Here is a 19,304-nt window from a genome sequence, read left to right on the forward strand (position 1 = left end):
CAGACACCTAGCAACCCAGTTGTCCACTGGTGCAATGCAAAATTGATTTGGTCTTCTGACAGATTTCAAATGAGCAACATTTATCTTCACAGCCCAAATCTGACCAGGCCTCTGACTCATAATGTCTGCAGGAAACTTTAGATGAAACAATCTGTAATGAGATCCAAATTTCTAGAAATTTAGGCTGGAAAAGAAATTGCCCTATGTAAAAAGAAATATTTCTATAAAAAAGCACAAAAGCAAACATCAAAAGCCAATTTCTTATTCTGTCATTCTAATTTGTTATTCTGAGATTTCATTTTCCTTCAACTCAAAGCCATTATTGGAAAAACGTCTCAGAGATGGAGGAATAAAGCACAGCAGGAGCTTGTCGCACAAAAAATAAATGGTATCCCAGCTGTCAGTCTGAGCTTTTCAGTCATGTGTCTCCAGCTTTAGAGGAGCTATTCAACAAAAAAGAAGCTGCTGTTGAGCACTGAGAGTGAGCTTCTAATATCAAACACAAGTCAAACCAAGCATTGCACTCAGTGTGTTTCTGCACATGGCAGACTTTTACAAACAAAGCTCGAGCTTTTGATTGCCATTGATCGAATCAATGGCAGTGAAACATGCCTGGCTTGCTTTGCTTTAATCTTTTCCTCTTAAGCTAATACTGCGGCTTACCTTTCACTGGATGAGTGTCCAGGGTAACTGTACAGGTTTGTTCTGGTTTTAAGATGCATTTAAAATTTTGGTGGTGACAGGCTGCCAGGTCACCTTCATGATCTGATTTAAAGTTACCCCTTTGCTCAGCACAGCTTGTCTCAGAAACTACAAAAGTGACAGGGGGAGTTACGCCGCACACTGCTGCTTCCTGTGAGACCAGCCTTCCTCAGCGTGACAGACAACAGGGGCAGATGGAGTCTAACTTAAACCTCCAAATGAACTTGGGAGCCCTCCAAAATAAAACCCCTGCCAAAAAAACATTTTTGTTAGCAGAAACACAGAAAGCTGTCTTTTATGTCTAATTAAACTTAAAATTATTGATATGAAAAGCTGAACATTAAATTCTCAGAGGAAGACCTGTTTTTAAGACAGGATAAGCAGAGATCAAAGACAGATGGTTTTGCACACCAAAAATCATTCAAGCTTCTTTTAAAACTTCTCTGTTTACACACTGTTAGCAATTTCCTCCAAACTGAGATTAACTGGACTCGATAAATCAAGTGCTGAGCAGTTACAAAATACAAACGAGGGAATGGTGAAACAGCAGTGGGAAACTCTATCATCATAATAAGTAAGCAAAGGCAGATGGCAGTGAAAAAGCTCACTGACTTCAAAATAAGACTTATTTTGCACTGGTCCCCTGGTAACAACAGATTTCCCTTTCATACTTTGGTGGCCTCTCTAATGTAATATTGAAAATCATCTTTGTGAGGAATTTTTCTGAACGGTCGGGGAACGACTGAATGACTTTTTACTTAATTAACTCTGAATCACACTGAATTATTGCTGCATGCATAACTACAAAATGCAGATGTTCAATATCTTTATCATCCACTTCTTTAAGAATCCATCTTCAACCAATTTACGTTAAACAGTATAATGAGCAATGGCAGCATCTTTCTTTAGTGAGACAGTGTTGCTAATGTTGGTGCTATATTTTGAGAAAAATAGAGAATTCTTGGAATAAACAGGATGATATTTTGGGATTCTAATCACACAAAATATACTGAACAAAACAAAGGAAAATAAGTTCCAGATATCTCAGCACAAATTCAGGTAACAGCTGAGCACCGGTATTGATCAGCTCCCCCATATCCTGCACAGAGCTCAGAGAAGACTCCTATTACTGGAGCTTCAGTGTTAGTTGAGCTCAGTGAACAGTAATGGATTGCTGGTTTTGGTTTGTGTGATTTGGCTGGGGACTGCTGCAGAGCAGCATCCACACTCTGTGGAGCTTCCTGGGATAAAGTGTTGATAACACAAAAAGAAAACAACAATACATTCTCCTCCTCCACTTTAGAGCCTGGCTGACTGTAAGGGGCTGAATATTTTATCAGGATGACTCCCTGAAACTGGCAGAACTCTGACTAACCAAGCTCCTCCTCTCAGACTTGCACGTCACAGCATCTCCTACTGGAGAGAGTGGTATCCTTAAAAATGGCACAGACGAACTCAGTAACCCAACAGCAGGAGGCAGGCGGGTCGGACTTCTGTGTCATAGCTTCTTAAATTAACAATAAGTCACAATGTACAGAACAGACTACTTGAGTGGAGATACTGGCTTCTCTCCCTTGTTTCAAAAGGAAGGCAGTAAAATGAGAAGATGGTGTGAATCAAGTCATAGTGTGAAAACATGCGACTTCCCTCCTGATGCTGTGACATCTTCAGCTGTAATGCCCTACATAGTGCAACTTGTTATAAGTCAGTATAGGACAGATTCAGTGGTATCGAGCTGTAAGGTAACTAGTGCTATAAAAAGGTTTGACCCATTTTTAAGTCCCCGGGACCTGCTGGGGAAATCTCAGCATGGAAAATCTACAAAAAGGACGTTAACAAGGCACCTGCTGACCCAAAAGGAGCTTGAGTAAAAAGTGCTCATGAGCTAAAGACAGCTACCTGCTGGACTGATGTTTTTATTTCACTGCAGATTCTACTGTAAATCTTTGATTTTCGCAAGGTGCCTCCATGCTGTGAATGCATTGAAGTGGCTCCATTCAACCATGCAAACATCATCTCATGCAATATTCAATACAGCTGGTCTTGTTCCTTCCACAGCCCAGAGGAGAAATGCTATTAGCGACGTGAGCAAAGGCTAGCACTCGGGATTACACTTTATCTTGGTGATAAATGTGATTTTGATGAGTACTTTAATAAATATTTGGAGGCGGTAGTACTGAAAAGTATTAAATTGGTATCGTACAGATGAAAGAATGTAACATTTCCTCAGAGGACCTCTTATGTAACAAATCAGGAAAGAAAAACACGTAAGTGGCTTCTGAAGAGAAGAAATCCAGTTCCTTTTGTCACATTGAACACATTTAAGTGTGTTCATGTTATGTTTTCAGCTAAAAGAAAGATTTGTCAAAAGAAAAAAACAATACTAAGACAGTCATTTAAATGACAGGGATAAACAGGAAATTGAAGTGACATGAACACAACTATTACAAGCCATTTTTTTCATTGTTTGACAGCCTTTATTTGAACTGATAATTGTGTCCAAAAACAGCTGCTTGTCAGCGCAGGAGTGCAGAATGGCTGCTGAATGACTGACAGTCAGCTGAGTCCTTATAGAAACAAACTGAATTTACTTACAGTGGTGCTATTACCTTTGACCTACTAGACACACTGTCAGGAACCCAAACACTTTCACGTTGTTTGCAGTGTTATTTGTGCAACCCTTGTGTTTCTATGTCCATTGACACTCCTGTTGGTGGCTTGTGATGTTTACACTCCTTTGAACCACTTCACCACATTAACAGTGCAACACACAACACCTCAGACGACCAAACAATAAAAAACATTCAGAGATAATAATCAAACCTGATAAGCAGCATTTTAATTTAGTCTAAAACAGTGGAGTGGATTGTCTTTGAAACAGTAAATACCTCTTAGGACAAATGCAGACACTTAAATAATGTAACTGGAAAGCAGTCATTTGCATAGAGACTAATCCAAATTAATGCCACTGAGCTCCTGCAGTAAGACTTCAAAAAAAAAAAAAACATTAAGAAATGCAAGTCATAGACTTGAAATGATTTGCAAGCAATAGGCTCATTTTCTCCTCGGATGGAGTTCTTACAGAGCCGAGCTATCAGAACAAACTGTACAATATGACGGCGCTCAAAACACACAAGACAGTGTTCACAGGTTCAAAACAGAGCTTAGGTATAGAGCAGTTTCCAGCTTTGCCATCAACTTACCTCCCATGGGTTGGGTGCTGTCTGTTGTTTTATCAAAGAAGAGTTCTACTTTGTTCAATACCACGCCTACACTACCAAGAGGCAAAACCCCACCTGGCAGAGAAGCTAGGAGCTGTGGCTCGACTGGGAGTCAAGAGAGGAAATGGAAACAAGAGAGAGAGAGAGGAGCAAAGGAGTCACTCAGTCTTCCACTTTTACCCACTGCTACTGCCAGCTCCCCCTCCTCTCTCTTCGTCTCCCCTCCCAACCAGGATGGGCCTGTCAGCCAAGGAGTGCCAGGAAGACATGTCGTCAGCAGGGGGTTACTAAGGGTTAATTAAATGAGGATGACAATGCAGAATAGAGTCAAATCAAAGAGGAAGGTCTTTGCTGGAGAGCAGAATTTGTTCTGTCTTTGGTAAAAGCCTCTGACTGGAAGTGACCTCATGAATAATGCGTGAGATGCTCAGCAATGACTGTCCACGCAGCGCTGCGTTGGGATATAATTAGACAGATTCACGACTCCCCTCTTTGATTCTTAGGCAAAGAAAAACTGTAGAGCTTATTTCTTTTCACCAGTGAACCTCCATTCACGTAGTTTTGTTTTGCTGAACACTTGATTAGAAAAGCTTCCAAGACATCACCGACATAATGAGCCATGGGGTTTAGCCATTTTCTTTGGATTTCCCGTTCAATGCTAATGCTAAGCATTCCATTTCGTCTTTTAATTTTAACTGAAGATTGGTCTCTGATGGCAGAAATGTACTTTATCAGGGATAAGTAAAAGTGAACTGGATGCTGGTTGCTGTGTTGGGAAAGAGAAGTCAAGCAGCATTTACTTAAAATAAGAAATGTCCCAGAAAATAAGCAAACAAACTTAACAATCAGACCCAGCACTGACTGTGGAATCCAATTCACCTCGACACAACTCAATTAAAGGAAGGAGCAGGGTGACCTTGGAGGGATGGGCTGGAAATATGTCTGCTGCTAAGCAGTGAGCCAGCAGGACAACAGCAGTGCCTGGCCTGGCTGGTTAATGCGTCCAGACGTCCTACTGCAATGCAGTCAAAGACAACAACAAAGTCTTTAGCTGTTCAGCACTGTGGGGTTTACAGCAGGCTAATACATCCCAGCAGGGGTTTGTTCAAGTCTATGGCAAGCTGCTGGCAAATGCAAACAAATAACCCGCATAAGCCACAGTTGGTCCAACCACCAGCCTCCTCCTCCTCCACTGGCCTGAAGCTGGTAACTTCACTAAAATATGATTTAAAGATCTATACAAACAAATACAGTGCGTCATGTGACGGTAAGTCAGCAGCATTTTTGTATTTTCTGAAGAAAATGTGAGCAATAAACTACAATAGCATACTCTTAAGAAATGTTTGGGTTTTGGACTGACACTAGACAAAACACACCAACTAAAACACATCACCTCAGTTCATTGGAAACACCCCAGACCAAATAATCAGTCAAATTACACTGATAATAATCAAGAGCATCATGGGAGACCTCCAAAGTCTGTTCCTCATCTCTTCTGTAGGATGACATTAGAGGCTCATTTAACAGCTCCGTGCATAATCTATGATGCTGGTTTGCTTAGGTACCAGGATGATAAATTTAGCCATGTGAGGATTTGATTGGATAAAATGGAGGAGTCCATCTGTGAGGAGAAAAAAGGGACATCAGACTTACTGCCAGATTCAGAGCAGGTGGTGAGGGATCTTAATCTCTACATCAACAATGGGTGAGCATCCAGTCTCTCAGATGTCTTACTCTCAGCCCTCTACTTCTGCACCGTGCAGCACAGATTACATCACTATAAATTTAACATATTTCTTTAGTTTGTAAATATCACTCAACTTCCAAATAGGGAGGCATCGGAAGCTTATTCACCATCCAGCACAAGTAACAGGAACTGTTTCTTTTTTCTGTAGGCTAGCAGTCAGGTTGCTAGCACAAGGAAACACACAATGGATGAAGATATACCAAAAGTTCAATTTCATTCCAGAAATCCCATTAAAATGTTGCTGTTAATGAATTATTCTGTATGCGTGAAGCTTAGCAGCACCTTAGAAACCTGTGTATCTTTACTGTTTAAGGGTGAGGTTTTAATTATAAATTATAATGTGGATTAAAGTAATTCTTATGATTTTCAGCATATGTAACCTTTGACATTATTTGCAGGCGGGGACCCTAACATCTGAACCTATTTCTTTTTTAAAGATCCTATTCACTCAATATTTAAAAGTGCCCTGAAAAATATATGGGACCCTCAGATTTAATTGTATTTATTATTAAACACAGAAAGTTCAGAAATCAAGGGGAGAAGCAGCTTGACTGTCAGGACTTCAGGCTTTGTCTATAAAAATAATGCTGTTAAAAATATACTATGTATGGTTTTACTGCAAATGACCAAACTGTATGTTGTGTAACGACAGTCCACCTATTTTGACTGACTGTAGGTGGAGATGCTGCGTCTGTACCAACGTTGACACCAAACCTAGTTTTGAGAATGACGCATGGATATTTCAGAAATATTATTTTCTGAGCTGTACTGTGGGAAATGAAGGCATCAACAAAAGAGTAATGCCACCTAGTACTCATTACAATGACATTGAACTCACACAGCAAATAAAAGCAAGGGAAAAAAGGTATGTTTTAAATGAGCCCTAGAAGCAGCAGGGCATCGGTGGGTCACACAGCCACCGTCTGCCTCTGCTCTGTCTGACAGGTGACTTGGCAAACCAAACCTAGCATCCTCTGCACTTCTGGAACAGAAAATCCTTTGTATTCCTGGGATTACAGCAGTAAAACTTGATAGACAGTGGCAGCACAGTGTCAGCCCTCCAAAGCCCCTCAGCTGAGGTTTGCATCTGACCAGCTCTGATCTCTGCGTTTCACCAGAATAAACAATCAGCCGCTGACACCCAATCGTGCGGAGACAGACTTGACATGGTTTGCCACAATTAAGGACTAAAAACGTAACTATATCATCTTATTTGTTGATTTTCTTCCCTATAAGATGGTTAAAAACATTATGTATTGAATCTGGAGTCTGATGATACCTAACTTGGGACACAAACAGTAATTGGTTTAAAGGCTTTGTAAATGCTGTTTTGCTGTAATTATACCGCAACACTCGTCATTTAACAAGATTACGATTTCATAATCCACAACAGAGTCAGGCTCCATGGCAGTAAAGTGAATTAACAATGACAGCAGCTTTGTTGATTCTTATCTTCACTAACTCATTAGGCCTGTCAGATGATGAATGGAGTCATATGCTTGGAAATATTTAACCAAATGAATTGATGAACCCAAGGCAAATGCCCCTGTGGTCTATTCATCCTAAAATCTATCCAACATTACCTTGTAATCCACCTATTTACAGCAGACCGACTGTTGAACAAATCTGGATTGGCCGAAAAGTCTAAACTCAAAAATGTAATTAAACATTTCTTAAATCAATCCTCTTAAACAATACGAGACACCAAGGAAAGGAAAGAATAAATCTGATGCTGTCACTTCAAGTTCTGTTTTTTCTTTTTTAGTTTCATCACAGATCTCTTCTGAAAAGCATGCAGACAATTCAGTGTTTTGAACAAATTCCCAATCCAAGTAAACTCTCAGTGGAACATGGTCCGCATCAACAGTCAAATAAGCTGCTTGCTTCTCTTTTGTAAACACGGCACTTTAACTAGAGAAACTTATTCAATTAAAAGTTTTAAAATCAGCAGAGCGTTAACACTCGAAACACATTTGGACCATTGCTGGTAATGGATGAAATTTCTTTCTTTCTAATACAGCTCTAAATCACTGTACAGTTAAGATCAATGGCTCTCCTTCCTTTTTTCTTCCTGAGTTGTATTACATCTATTCAAACATGTGGGTTACGGTACAGCTGGACACACACAAATAAGCATTTAAGGAACACCTACATGGAGTCTCTATTATTGGTGTTGAATGTCACAGGAACCTCACACTGTCATCATAAAATTAGTTATCAACACAGCCTGTGAATGCCTGGTTACCACACAGGCATTTGCATCAAGAATCCAAAAACTGTCCTCATCTGTGACATCTTCTGAGCGTACATAACACACTGTTACAGGACATGATTCTCTCATGCCACTTCATGTCAGTGTAATGTTAGTCAGCACTGTGTCATCACAGTTTTTCATAAGTCAAATCACTCAGACCTAAGATCACTAAAAGTCTAGAAAAACTGCATGAACAGAAAGTAAGAAAGTGCATATACCATACCCTGAGAGAAGGAAAAAGGAAATAAAGGATTCATGATTGCATGTTAACTATCCCCTTCTAAATTGATCACACAATTTACTTATGATGGACAGACATCAGTTGCAATACACACCAGAGCTCAGCATCTCATCTGATGCAATTCAGAACTATTTTGTCAAATTATACCATGGGAAAGGGTAATAATAGCTCATAAATCATTTTATGCTTTTTGCTTTTGCTCTTATGTCTGATGAAGAATAAGACCAAAAGGGCGGGTGACTGAATCACCCACTCCCCCCAGCCTTAATCACTTTCAGTCCCAGGCAGGTATGAATGCTCAGATGACCCAGATGAACTGAAGCAGAACTTGACCATATGGGACGTGTCATCAATGAGAGAAATAGACAGGGCAAGCCTGACCTCACTCAGTAATATCCCCTCATCCTTGTCACCCACAAGTCCACGCTGATGAGGCCAGGTGGATAGTTCACCTCTGTATGGAACCAGGGGCATCTCCAGTGCGTCCCTGCTGCCACTTAACTAACCAAAAGATGAACCCCTGTGCACACTAATTGTCTTCAATCAAGTTGAAACATTTCTATATTTAAATATCGTATTAATTAGTAATGGCAGAAACATACTTTCTTAAAGGGCCTAACGCCTCTATGAGGTATCAGCAAATTTAAATTCTAATACACGACTGAACATTTATAGGATAGTGAGGGTTTAGCAGGAGTATATTTAATCAGGCCTATCTTTATGCTATGGTGTTTTCACATTAATTGTAGTTATAGCCAGGGGTTGAAAGTGATTTGGCATTTTCAGTTGAGGAGTAACCAAATTTGATAAGCAGTTTTACAAGTAAGAGTTAACTTCCATGTGCTGCAGCATGGAGTTGTCAGTGATGGCGTGGAGATGCTTGGTGGTCTTTCACATGAACATCATGCACATTTTCTGCACCCATACAACAGAATACATGAACGACATTGAGGTCAATCCATCAAACGATGCCCACGTGGATATATAACAGGAAACATGATATTCAAATAAATTCTGAAACCTTTTCATTGGATAAGATTGGAATGATGTTCTATGTTTGATCAGTTTAATCGGTTTTCATGATCTCTGGAATTAAGAATTTACTAACGGTTTGCTAAATTAATTCAGGTATAAATGTATTTGGTTAATTAGTGACCAGGCTTAATGTCTATTTGGTACAATTCTCGTCAGTAATTGGAAAAGAGAGCTTTTCATCTAGTGTATATCTGGCATTTTGAACAGGTCTATTCTAAATATTATTTTGATTTAACTTCTGATTTTTACCTATTAGAATTGTAGTTTAAACATGTTCTTTTTTGTTTAAGTCTCAGTGAAATGAAAATACATTTTTTAAAGTGTTCATACTTCCTGGATGCTGGATACTTTCTTCTTTTATCTCGTGCTATAGGCTATGCTATATACAGTAGCATAGGCCTATTCAGACCTAGTTTTATTCTTGAGCTCATTCTCCTCCTGCTGCCTTTGGACCACTTTTCTAAGGGTAATCAATCATCATACTATAAAGATTTTATGTATGTGTGTTCCTTATTTCCCCCTAGATGAGAAGACCGATCTTGATCAAAGTTTGCATAAGGAAAATTCAATATCTAAATCACATATCACACATATTTTATACAAATTCAACAATCACATATATTTGTACATTTGACAGATCAGCTGAGTATACATTGGAAGATCAAATACACATATTTGACTGTGAGGAAAAGTGGAACCCAGAAACAGTTTTGAGGTGCAGTTAGGAGGTGAGGGGTCAGTTCAGGGTAAGACTTATGGGATGTGTGTGGGTAAGCAATAGTGTGTGTATATAAAGAAAGACATGTGTACATGTGTGCTGGTGTATATGTGTTGGGAACATAGATAAGACGAGGTACCAGGATTCAATGGTACTCCAAAAGTCAGAAATGTCATGTCCATCTCGCATTTAGCAGCATGTGCTTCCTGAAGTTCCACACAGAAAAGTTATTATTGCCATACACACACACACAGACACACACACACACACACACAGACACACACACACACACACACACACACACACACACACACACACACACACACACACACACACACACACACACACACACACACACACACTTATATCAATGCCAAAGAATAAGAAACAGGAGGAAAACGGAGCGTCCAAAAACAGGGAAACTTTCCCTCGAGCATCTTTGAATGAAGAGATGGCTAATTAGAGTCTGGTTGTGTGGGCCACAATTTGCCCATTTTTGAGAGGAAATATATCTGTATGCAAGCATCTGCACAAGTGAGGGCACATTTGCATGAACATACACACGAGCCAGGCACAGTTGGGTACTCGAATCAGTGACAAAGCATGTCCCAATTATCACAATTTGCTAAGTTTAGCCTGTGTGCACTGAGGTGGAAATACTGAAAAGGACAAATGTCTGAAAAACTGACAGTTGCCAGAAGACTTTAGAAAGCTTAGATAGCAGAAGCTTTGAGACGCTCCAGTTTCAGGTGCAATACGAATATATTCTTCCTAAGCGGTGCCCCTGGAAGAGATGAATGAGAGAAACTTATATAATGACTGCGTTTGTCATTGGTAGTAAAAAAAACCTTCTCCTCTAAATCTCTTCACTGCTTACGACAGCAAAGACAAGTAGAGCGGCTTCTCCGCGACTGTCACTGCTACGCGGAGTGACAGGCCGAATCCTGCTGCTCAGCAGCACACACGGCATATGGAGAAGTCTGTACATGCACACACAAACACACATACACCCACACCTAAATACACTTAAATGTAGTACACCAACAAGCTTTCTTTTGTGAAGCATGGACAACACAACCACAGCACACTTTCAACACATATAAACTTGTCTCCAAGCCCCCGAAGCTTTAGACAACCAAAAAACGCAGAGCCAGCTGCCACAGTCCAGCTGCGAGAAAGAGATGGCAACACACTCGAGCCACCGGGATGCTAAAAGAGAAGCCCTGTTACTTATTCATGTCTCTACTGAGAGCGGGGAGCCTGCTGGTGTCAAAACACTCTCTTTGGGCGTCTTTTCTTGACAGCAGAGCCATGAGCATGTGCTCATCTATGTTGTATAACAAGAAGGTATTTTTAGGCAGGTGCTTTTAGCCAAGGCTAAACTCAGCATTGTTTTGAAGCAGACTGATCAGAAGAGGGATCTGAGCTTTTGTCATTCAGCTGTTTTCGGGCAGATGGTCGGCTGGAGGGTACTCGGTTCTAGCACAGATGAAATCACTGGAATACTACCTTGCGATTGGATGCCTCTGACAGCCAGTCAAGTTGCAGTTTACGCCTTTTGTCCAAATTTGTCTGACTGTAAAATGTTATTAATTGTCATTAATTAATTCCACAGTGACCTTGACCTTTGACTAAAAAATCTTCACCTACAGTCCCAATGAATTCTTGTGCTAATCTCAAAGAAATCCTATTAAAGTATTCAGATTATTAGTTTAGTGGGATTGGAATCGGCATGCGGAAAACCTGAAATATCTCCAACCACAATGTCACCTGCAGGAAACCGTAAAGTTACTATCAAAACCAGCTGTACGTGTGACGCTTATTGACTGTGTTCTATGACACTTGGTTAAAAATGAGGCTCTGCCCTAAAACTGAGGATGAAAGCACTCAAAAGTAAAACTCCCCTTCTAATCTTTTGTCTTTTTGTAAGACATAGACACACTGGCACAGCTCATTTAAAAAGAAATGGAGATGCGCACATACAGTATCTCATGTCATGACCACTACAGTAAACATTACGTCCACGTGGTCCTAGTCCCAGATGGTTTCAGTCACCTGCCAGCCATGATGAGTCATTTAGATACATATCCTGAGGGGCTGTGTTGGTTTGGGATAAAAATGCCATGGATGACAGCCAGGGGAGTCGTTATGGACTGTAAAAAGCACGAAACATAACGAGCCTCGTGGGAACTCAGTTTACGTACACAGACCAACTTCCACTTCCACTTTCTGCCTCTGAGGAACTCTGTCTACTGCTGCCAGCAGAACTGCGGAGAGAGTAATGTGCATTTTTGTATCCGTGCTCATGCTTGAGGTGGTGTAAAAGACAGACGCACTGACAGACGCCTCTGTCAGTGCGCCCCAGGGTGGCTGTGGCTACAACGTAGCTTGCCATCACCAGTGTGTGAATGTCTGTGTGAATGGGTGAATGACTGGATATGTAAAGTGCTTTGGGGTCCTTAGGGACCAGAAAAGCGCTATATAAATACAGGCCATTTACCATTTACCATTTACATGAGTGTAAGTGTGTGTCCTTGTGTGTGCAGTTTTCCAGTTATTACTTATGACAGAGAGGAAATCCAAAGCAGAAGGACGAGGGGGGGAATTTTAATGGCCACGAATTATTTACCTTGCTGATAAAAAAACAAACAAACAATAAATGCACAGTTATCTGTTGTGAACAAATAATTTGTTCCAAAGTAAACTTACACTATCAAACTATCAACCAGAGACAGATTAAATCCCAGACTCTAATCTAAGAATTTCTCAAAGTCAAAACCCAATCTCCTCCATAATTGGGATGCTGTGTTAAATGAAAACAGAGTGCAATAGTTTGGAAATCATATTAAATTGAAAATATAATCTGATTAACACTTTGATAATAAATGCAGAAGAAATATTTACAGTCATTCAATGCACTAATTATCACCTAAAATTATGACCAAGCCAAGTAATTTAAGCCAAGTATGTTCACCTGGAGAAAAGAGCAGTTGGACGGACATTTGAGAAAGAAAGGTATCATGACACTAGCTGCCAGTTACAGGGCAGGCAGAATTTCATGGATACAGTATGTTCACCTCCTAAGCAGTTATAATCAAGATAGCTGGACACGAAACGTGCGAAATCAAATACTTTTCTTGCATTCGTCATTCCTAGAAAGCCAGCTTATACATCTGAGGTAAAAAGTTGTTTAAAGTCAGTGAACAAATTGTTTAAACTTGGGCCTTATCCTCTACTCATTTCACTTCAAGCCAATGGGTTTTGTGGAAAAGCACGCTGTACCACAGAGGTAAAGCCAGGCTGAAATGTAGAGCTGAGCGAGCAATTGGTTCAGAAATGGATTTGCCCCCTGAGTTTCGTCATGTGTCCGTGGGAGTGACAGCCTAGCTACTGACAATAACACGTGAGAGGCATGCATTTTGTGCATTTCTGTGTATATGCGTGCCTACATGTACTTGATTTCATAAAGGAAAAGGGAGGAAGGAATGAAGTAAACAGGGTTCCAGAGTTCAAATTCTTTTCCTTCTGGGAGTCTGTAGCCTGCGGGCATCAATATTTCCTCATCGCCCCTGAGGCACAAAGTGCTACTGCAGACTTTAGCTCAAAAGAGCAGAGCATTTTAGGATTTAAGTCAAGGAAAGGTGAGAGACAATTTAGGCAAAATATTTAAATACAGAGATAAAATGCAGGGTGAAGCTGAGCCTTGGCAGTTTGCTTGGTTCATTTTTATTCTTATCCTAAGACATCTTTTTGCCTCAGTGTCAAATCTGACAGGTCAATCGGTTTGAGACTGATGGGGCAGGGGCAATCTCCTATTCTGAACCTCCGGTCAGGACTAGTATGTTTTGCCGCTTGGCTAATCACAGATATGATCAAACTCACCTCGGGCTGACTGGCTTGACTGACTGGCTTGTAACAAACAAGCTTGTGAGGCTGAGCACATAACCAAGAAATGGAAAAACTGTCTGGGTTGCAAAACAACTGAATCATATACACAAAACATACATATTACAAGCAAAATATCAGCCGTGTATCTGCAAGTCATGCGTCACATTGTGTAAATCTGCCTAGTGTAACCATGCACATGTAGCATTAACAGAATCATAATCTTTAAAATCACAGGACTACTAAACACTGCCACTCATTAAAATCTTGACAGAAGCTGAAGCTGTGACACTGGGAAATGTCACTGCATCAGTCAATTCCCAGCAGTCTCTCTGATGGCTTGTCATCACAATCTTAGCCTGACAGCTTTAAATCGATCGCCAACCCTCCTTCGCCCCTTTAAATCTCTGATGGTGTTACAGAAGACTTGTATAACCTTTGAAGGACATATTTCTTACTTCCTTCTTACCCTTTGTTTTTATGCCAGGCACATCTAAAAACCAGGAATGTTTGGTGCAGAGCCAATATATGTTGACTCAATCATCTGTTATCAGCTGAAACCTCTTAATCCACATCGTTTTAGCATTAGGCTACGTCCACACTAATGCGTTTACGTTTGAAAACGCATCGTTTTCTCTCCGTTTTGGCCTCCCGTCCACACTGAGATGGCGTTTCTGCTCATGGAAAACACAGCGCTTTCAAAACGCTCTCGAAAACGCATACATTTGAAAACGGTGCTTTCGCGTTGCAGTGTGGACAGCAAAAATGCAGACTTTCTAAAACGATGACGCATATTAGTCAGATGATGCAGTCATGTGACCAATTAAACTAAAATAGTGGAGGGCATTATACAGCAGTTGTTTTGTTTGCTCTCAGTTTTGACAGCCCTATTAAAGATTAATATCAGTCTGTACATGCTCCAGATAGCTTTTCTTCAAATTCTTTACTTCTCACTCGTTTTAGCAACTTTGTTCTTTTGTGTTACTCGCAGCAACAACTCCACCTCATTGTTAGTCCATTTAAAAAACTCGGTGCTTTTCCTCGACATTTTGCCAGACGTAAACGACGTTTTCAAATCTATCCGGGCTAGTGTGGACGTAGCCTTAGTCACTTGCCCTTTCTCTGGACTTTGTATCCTATTGGGTTTGTATCCTAAAAAGCCTATATATTCCATTAGCTTTAATATGTTTAATATGTTTGTACTAATATCTAATATCTTTAATTGTTTTGGGTAATATACCCAGATATTCATGCTTTTTAGCTCCATAATGCTCATTGTGCTGAATGCTTTAACCGACAGATACAATCAGGTATAATATGATATGGCTGCAGTTGCTATGGTGCCAACCTTTCTGCCATTCTGACCACAGCACATTGCTTTTTTTTCACACGCACATGCATCACTGGCTGCAAAGCACAGTCCAGTGGGTTTGTCTTAGCAAACACCCACCTGGCTATGGTTGAAAATGAATGACAACGAAGCTATCAAATTCACAGCCAGATGCTCGGGACAGGAAAACATCAGCTAAAAGCCAACAATCAACAGTGGAATGTGAAAAGCTGTGTTCAAATTTGAATATTAACAACGTGCTTGCATGAATCTCAAAAAGTGTGAAACCGGAGCTACTCCCGGGTGTGGACCACAAATGAATCAAACAGGCACCAGAAAAACAGGCAGCTATGACAGTCTCCATCCTCACCTGTCAATGTCACCCTGCATCTCTTTGCTTCCTCTTTGGGATACGTCTCGAGAAGAAGCTGCATCTGAGGCTCGGCCGGTGTTCCGTGCATACAGATGAAGGCTGCCATCTGTAAGGTATCTGTGAGGGGAGAACAAATTACAGGTATAAATGTTTAACTTCAGTTTGCTATAGAAAGTTACTCTTTTTTAACTTGTGGCTCTTACACTTTAAGGTCCTTGTTTAAGTGAAAAAGAAGCAAATTATGTCAACTAAACATAAAGGAAGATGCTACCTTGGCTGCCTGATGGCTAATCTGAATAATGAACATGAAGACTGTGTGTGGATTTTGCAAAGTCGGTATAGAGAAGCGAGTTTGTGTCTCTGTGTACCTGACAGTGAACGAGCGGTAAGATTTGAGGCAACTTCCAGATAGCTATCAGACACGGCTGGTAGAACACGGGGGCCATTAGCGCTGAGTTAATTAAGCTAATAATTCAGCTAATCACCTTTCCCTCCCAACATGTTGTTACATTTTCTGCCCTGTTCTTCTTCTTTAATCTTGCAGATACCTTGCTACATCACACCTCATCCTTACCATTCCCTCACAGTTTTCTCTTTACAGGATATCTTCTTTTGGGAGTGTGTGCTCACATGATTGTGTGGGTGAAATGTGAAAAGCCTTTTCTCCTACGTGCTTAAGCCATTTATTGCTATTGAGCGAATGAAGGTCAGAAGCCTGCTGCTGTAATGACTTGCAGAAGACACAAACTCATCCATTCTCACTCAGGTAATCTGTCAGTGTCGTGAGTCCTCTCAAGGTTCACATAAATGTATTACTTGAAACATCCTGTGTGTGGTTTTACTATGAAAAAGTATACATAGCCTTGCTGTATGACAGTAAGCTATTTGTATTAATGTGCAGAGAAAGGCAGGTAAGGCCTTGGTGACTGTATGAATACAAAACTAAGCATGAATTTCTGCACACTGAAATGGAAATCTGTCACATGTTAGCAAACAAATGACCTTTAAAGTGTACTTTTACTGAGTATAAATGATGTGGGGCTGATATTGTGCACTTAAGATATTTCTTCTTTATACAGCAAAGCATAGTTATGTATTTAATTTACATGGATTACATGGTGGTGCAACATGTTTAAAATCTACGAGCTCCGTGTTCAGTGCATAAAAAGGCTGACAGCTACATTATTCAGAGGGAGGAATAAATGTAGGAGGCACAACTAAACAGAATGCTGTTTCACACCACAGCGTGGCACAGAGGGATCAGCTAAAACCAATTCAACTTATTTTGACTATAAACATCAAAAATTCATTCAGTTACAGAAATCACAAATAGCCCTCACATAAATATTCAAAACACTGTCCTGCACTGGTCGACATTTTTGGGGGGAGGGTTACTCGTGTCATGTCTTAAAGACTGAAAATGAGAAAAAAATAGCCTGGCTCTCTCCACAGGCTTACTAGTTAAATGTACACAAACCTGGAGGGGTCTGAGTGCCCACTATAGCGCCCTGTGGTGGTGCCTGCGCCTGTTGTGCTCGCCCTGGGCGCAGCGTAACCACTGGGCATCGAGGGGGCGTCACCTGCCTGGAGACGTGGGGTTTGTGATTGGCCCAGACGCCAGGACATGGGGGAGGAGCGTGCAGCGAGGGCAGGTATACTCCGCCCATTCACCTCAGTGGTTACTGTCGTGTCAAAGGTTGTTTCTAATGTACTGTGGAGAAAGAGGGGTAGAGACAAAGAATAAAATAATTTATATTTTCTGACAATATACATTAAAAATGTTTTTTCCATCAGAATGATGTTTTTGAAAATCCTAAAAGTGTTTTGAAGATTGCTAGGTGTATAGAGGGTCTTGGGGAAAGCGTGTGGGCAAAAATCACAAGTCTAAGACGCTGAAGTAATACCAAGTACACGCCTGTGCAAAGGGCAAATCAATCAGGTGAAAAGATCAGTCATATTTTCAGTAGACAGCCTTCTACAGTTGAGTGCCACTCCCTTCATCTCACATGCCTTTTTTCTAACACTGTGCTTGTTTGTGTGTGTGTGTGCGTGTGTGCATGAGTGTGTGTGTGTGTGTGTACACATGCATTTAAAAGTGTGTGACCTTCATAAAGTGCTGTTTCTTCCAGCGTTTTAACTTGAAGGGGGAGGAGAGAAGAAAGGCTCCCATGAGAACTTATGTCAGAGCATCACGGTACATCACACAAAGATGGAAATGGAGGGAAGGAGACAGCTTTGCTTCCGCTCAACTATCAAGTGGATTTGATAGAAAATAACATTTGGATTAGGTGCCCTAACAAGGCTAAAGAAGGGAAATGAACCTCTTCAAAACACATCTGCTAATGTCACAACAATAAGCACCTGCCAGTGCATCTAGTCATTGGCAGGTTTGACTATTTTGAAGACAATCTGAATAATTTGGAACGCTTGCTGTAATATTCCCAACCCATCTCATGAAACCTGTATTAAATCTCATTGTTTTAATCACTAATGACAGAAAATGCCAAAAAATGTTTGATAAAGAGTACTATAAGAGTACAAGAGAAAAAGACAAAAGAGGCACCATGATAATAAGTGAAATGGCAGAAAATAAGAGCCGCCAACACATGTAATGATGCACAGAGACCAAAAAGCACTGACTCACTACCATGACCATCCTCCACTAACTGAGAAACTGCTGCTTTTCCCCTCCAAGTCTTTACCAGGATCTGCATGTAAGAACTGTCACATTTGAAAGATCAGGATGATTTATTGCATGGAATGAAAGCAAAATCCAGCCTGAAACTTTAATTATTTATGTGAAGTAACAGGATAATAGAAGTAAGGCAAATGAGTCAAAGTGACTGGACACCAAGCCCCACAACTCCACACACTACAGCATATCCGCACTCTCAGTGAGAAAAGTGGGAACTCACTTGAGCTCTCTCTACTGGGGAAAAGAGTGCACTGCAGTCAAATAATGAGAGAACGGACAGACCTAACATAAAACCAGGCATCTCTGACAATCTGTTACTTTAAGGATAAGCTGCTAATGTGCATTCCAATCACAAACATCCTTCTGTGGACAGAATACTAGCATGAAATTGAAATGATGCACATAACAAAAGTGGTAGCAGGCGCTACAAATCATGTGTTTTTCAGGATAGGATATAATGATTTTATGATCAGACACCAAACAAAAGCATTATTTGCATATTTATAATATAATAAAATTTTACATAATTTCTTGCATATTGGCTTACTGACTGTAGCACATCATGCAAGTGAAATGCAGGATAGTAGTAGGAGTAGTAGGAGAGGCCTTTGCCTCTGCACACTGGTCTCATTAGGTGACAAAAGCAGTGACACTTTAAAACAGCGTCTCACACATACCAGTGTTAGAGATGTGAGAACAGTGTGTGTGTGTGTGTGCTTAGCGAGAGGACAGAACGCTGCACCCCTGAGATGCCAAGTGCCAACATAAGCAGGACAGCAATGCCACCCATATTCACTACACATCTTTATCAACACCTCCTGAGATCCACACACATGCTCACATGGCCAGTGACGTAGGTGATTCAATGTTATAGTGTCTAGCTAAAAGAGAAAGAATGCTTATATTACAAGCCATCACACCCAAATATGGAAATCCAAAATCAATTTGCCACAGTATAGAAATCAAAATCATTTAACCAGTCACACACAATGTGGCCCGCTTAATCAGCTTATCTTTATCTCCAGGCAGCAGAGAGAGAAAATGAGAAAGGCAGATAAACTGAGAGCGACTCTGCATGTAGGTGTTCAAATAAATAGGCATGA

At 40.6% G+C, this 19,304-nt stretch overlaps 1 protein-coding gene across 9 annotated transcripts in view; it reads right to left on the reverse strand.

Moving 5' to 3' along the window:
• nav3 (neuron navigator 3) overlaps positions 1 to 19,304 on the reverse strand; it is a 422,744-nt gene that overhangs the window by 36,210 nt on the left and 367,230 nt on the right. For all 9 annotated transcript variants that reach the window (XM_063460845.1, XM_063460848.1, XM_063460842.1 and 6 more), the window contains 2 exons: positions 16,984 to 17,217; positions 15,504 to 15,623 (listed from right to left, as the gene is read on the reverse strand). In XM_063460845.1, the coding sequence (XP_063316915.1) occupies positions 15,504 to 15,623; positions 16,984 to 17,217 (354 nt within the window). The remainder of the gene's footprint in view (positions 1 to 15,503; positions 15,624 to 16,983; positions 17,218 to 19,304) is intronic.

This window comes from Pelmatolapia mariae, linkage group LG17 (assembly GCF_036321145.2).
Source record: "Pelmatolapia mariae isolate MD_Pm_ZW linkage group LG17, Pm_UMD_F_2, whole genome shotgun sequence".
Taxonomy (NCBI): domain Eukaryota; kingdom Metazoa; phylum Chordata; class Actinopteri; order Cichliformes; family Cichlidae; genus Pelmatolapia; species Pelmatolapia mariae.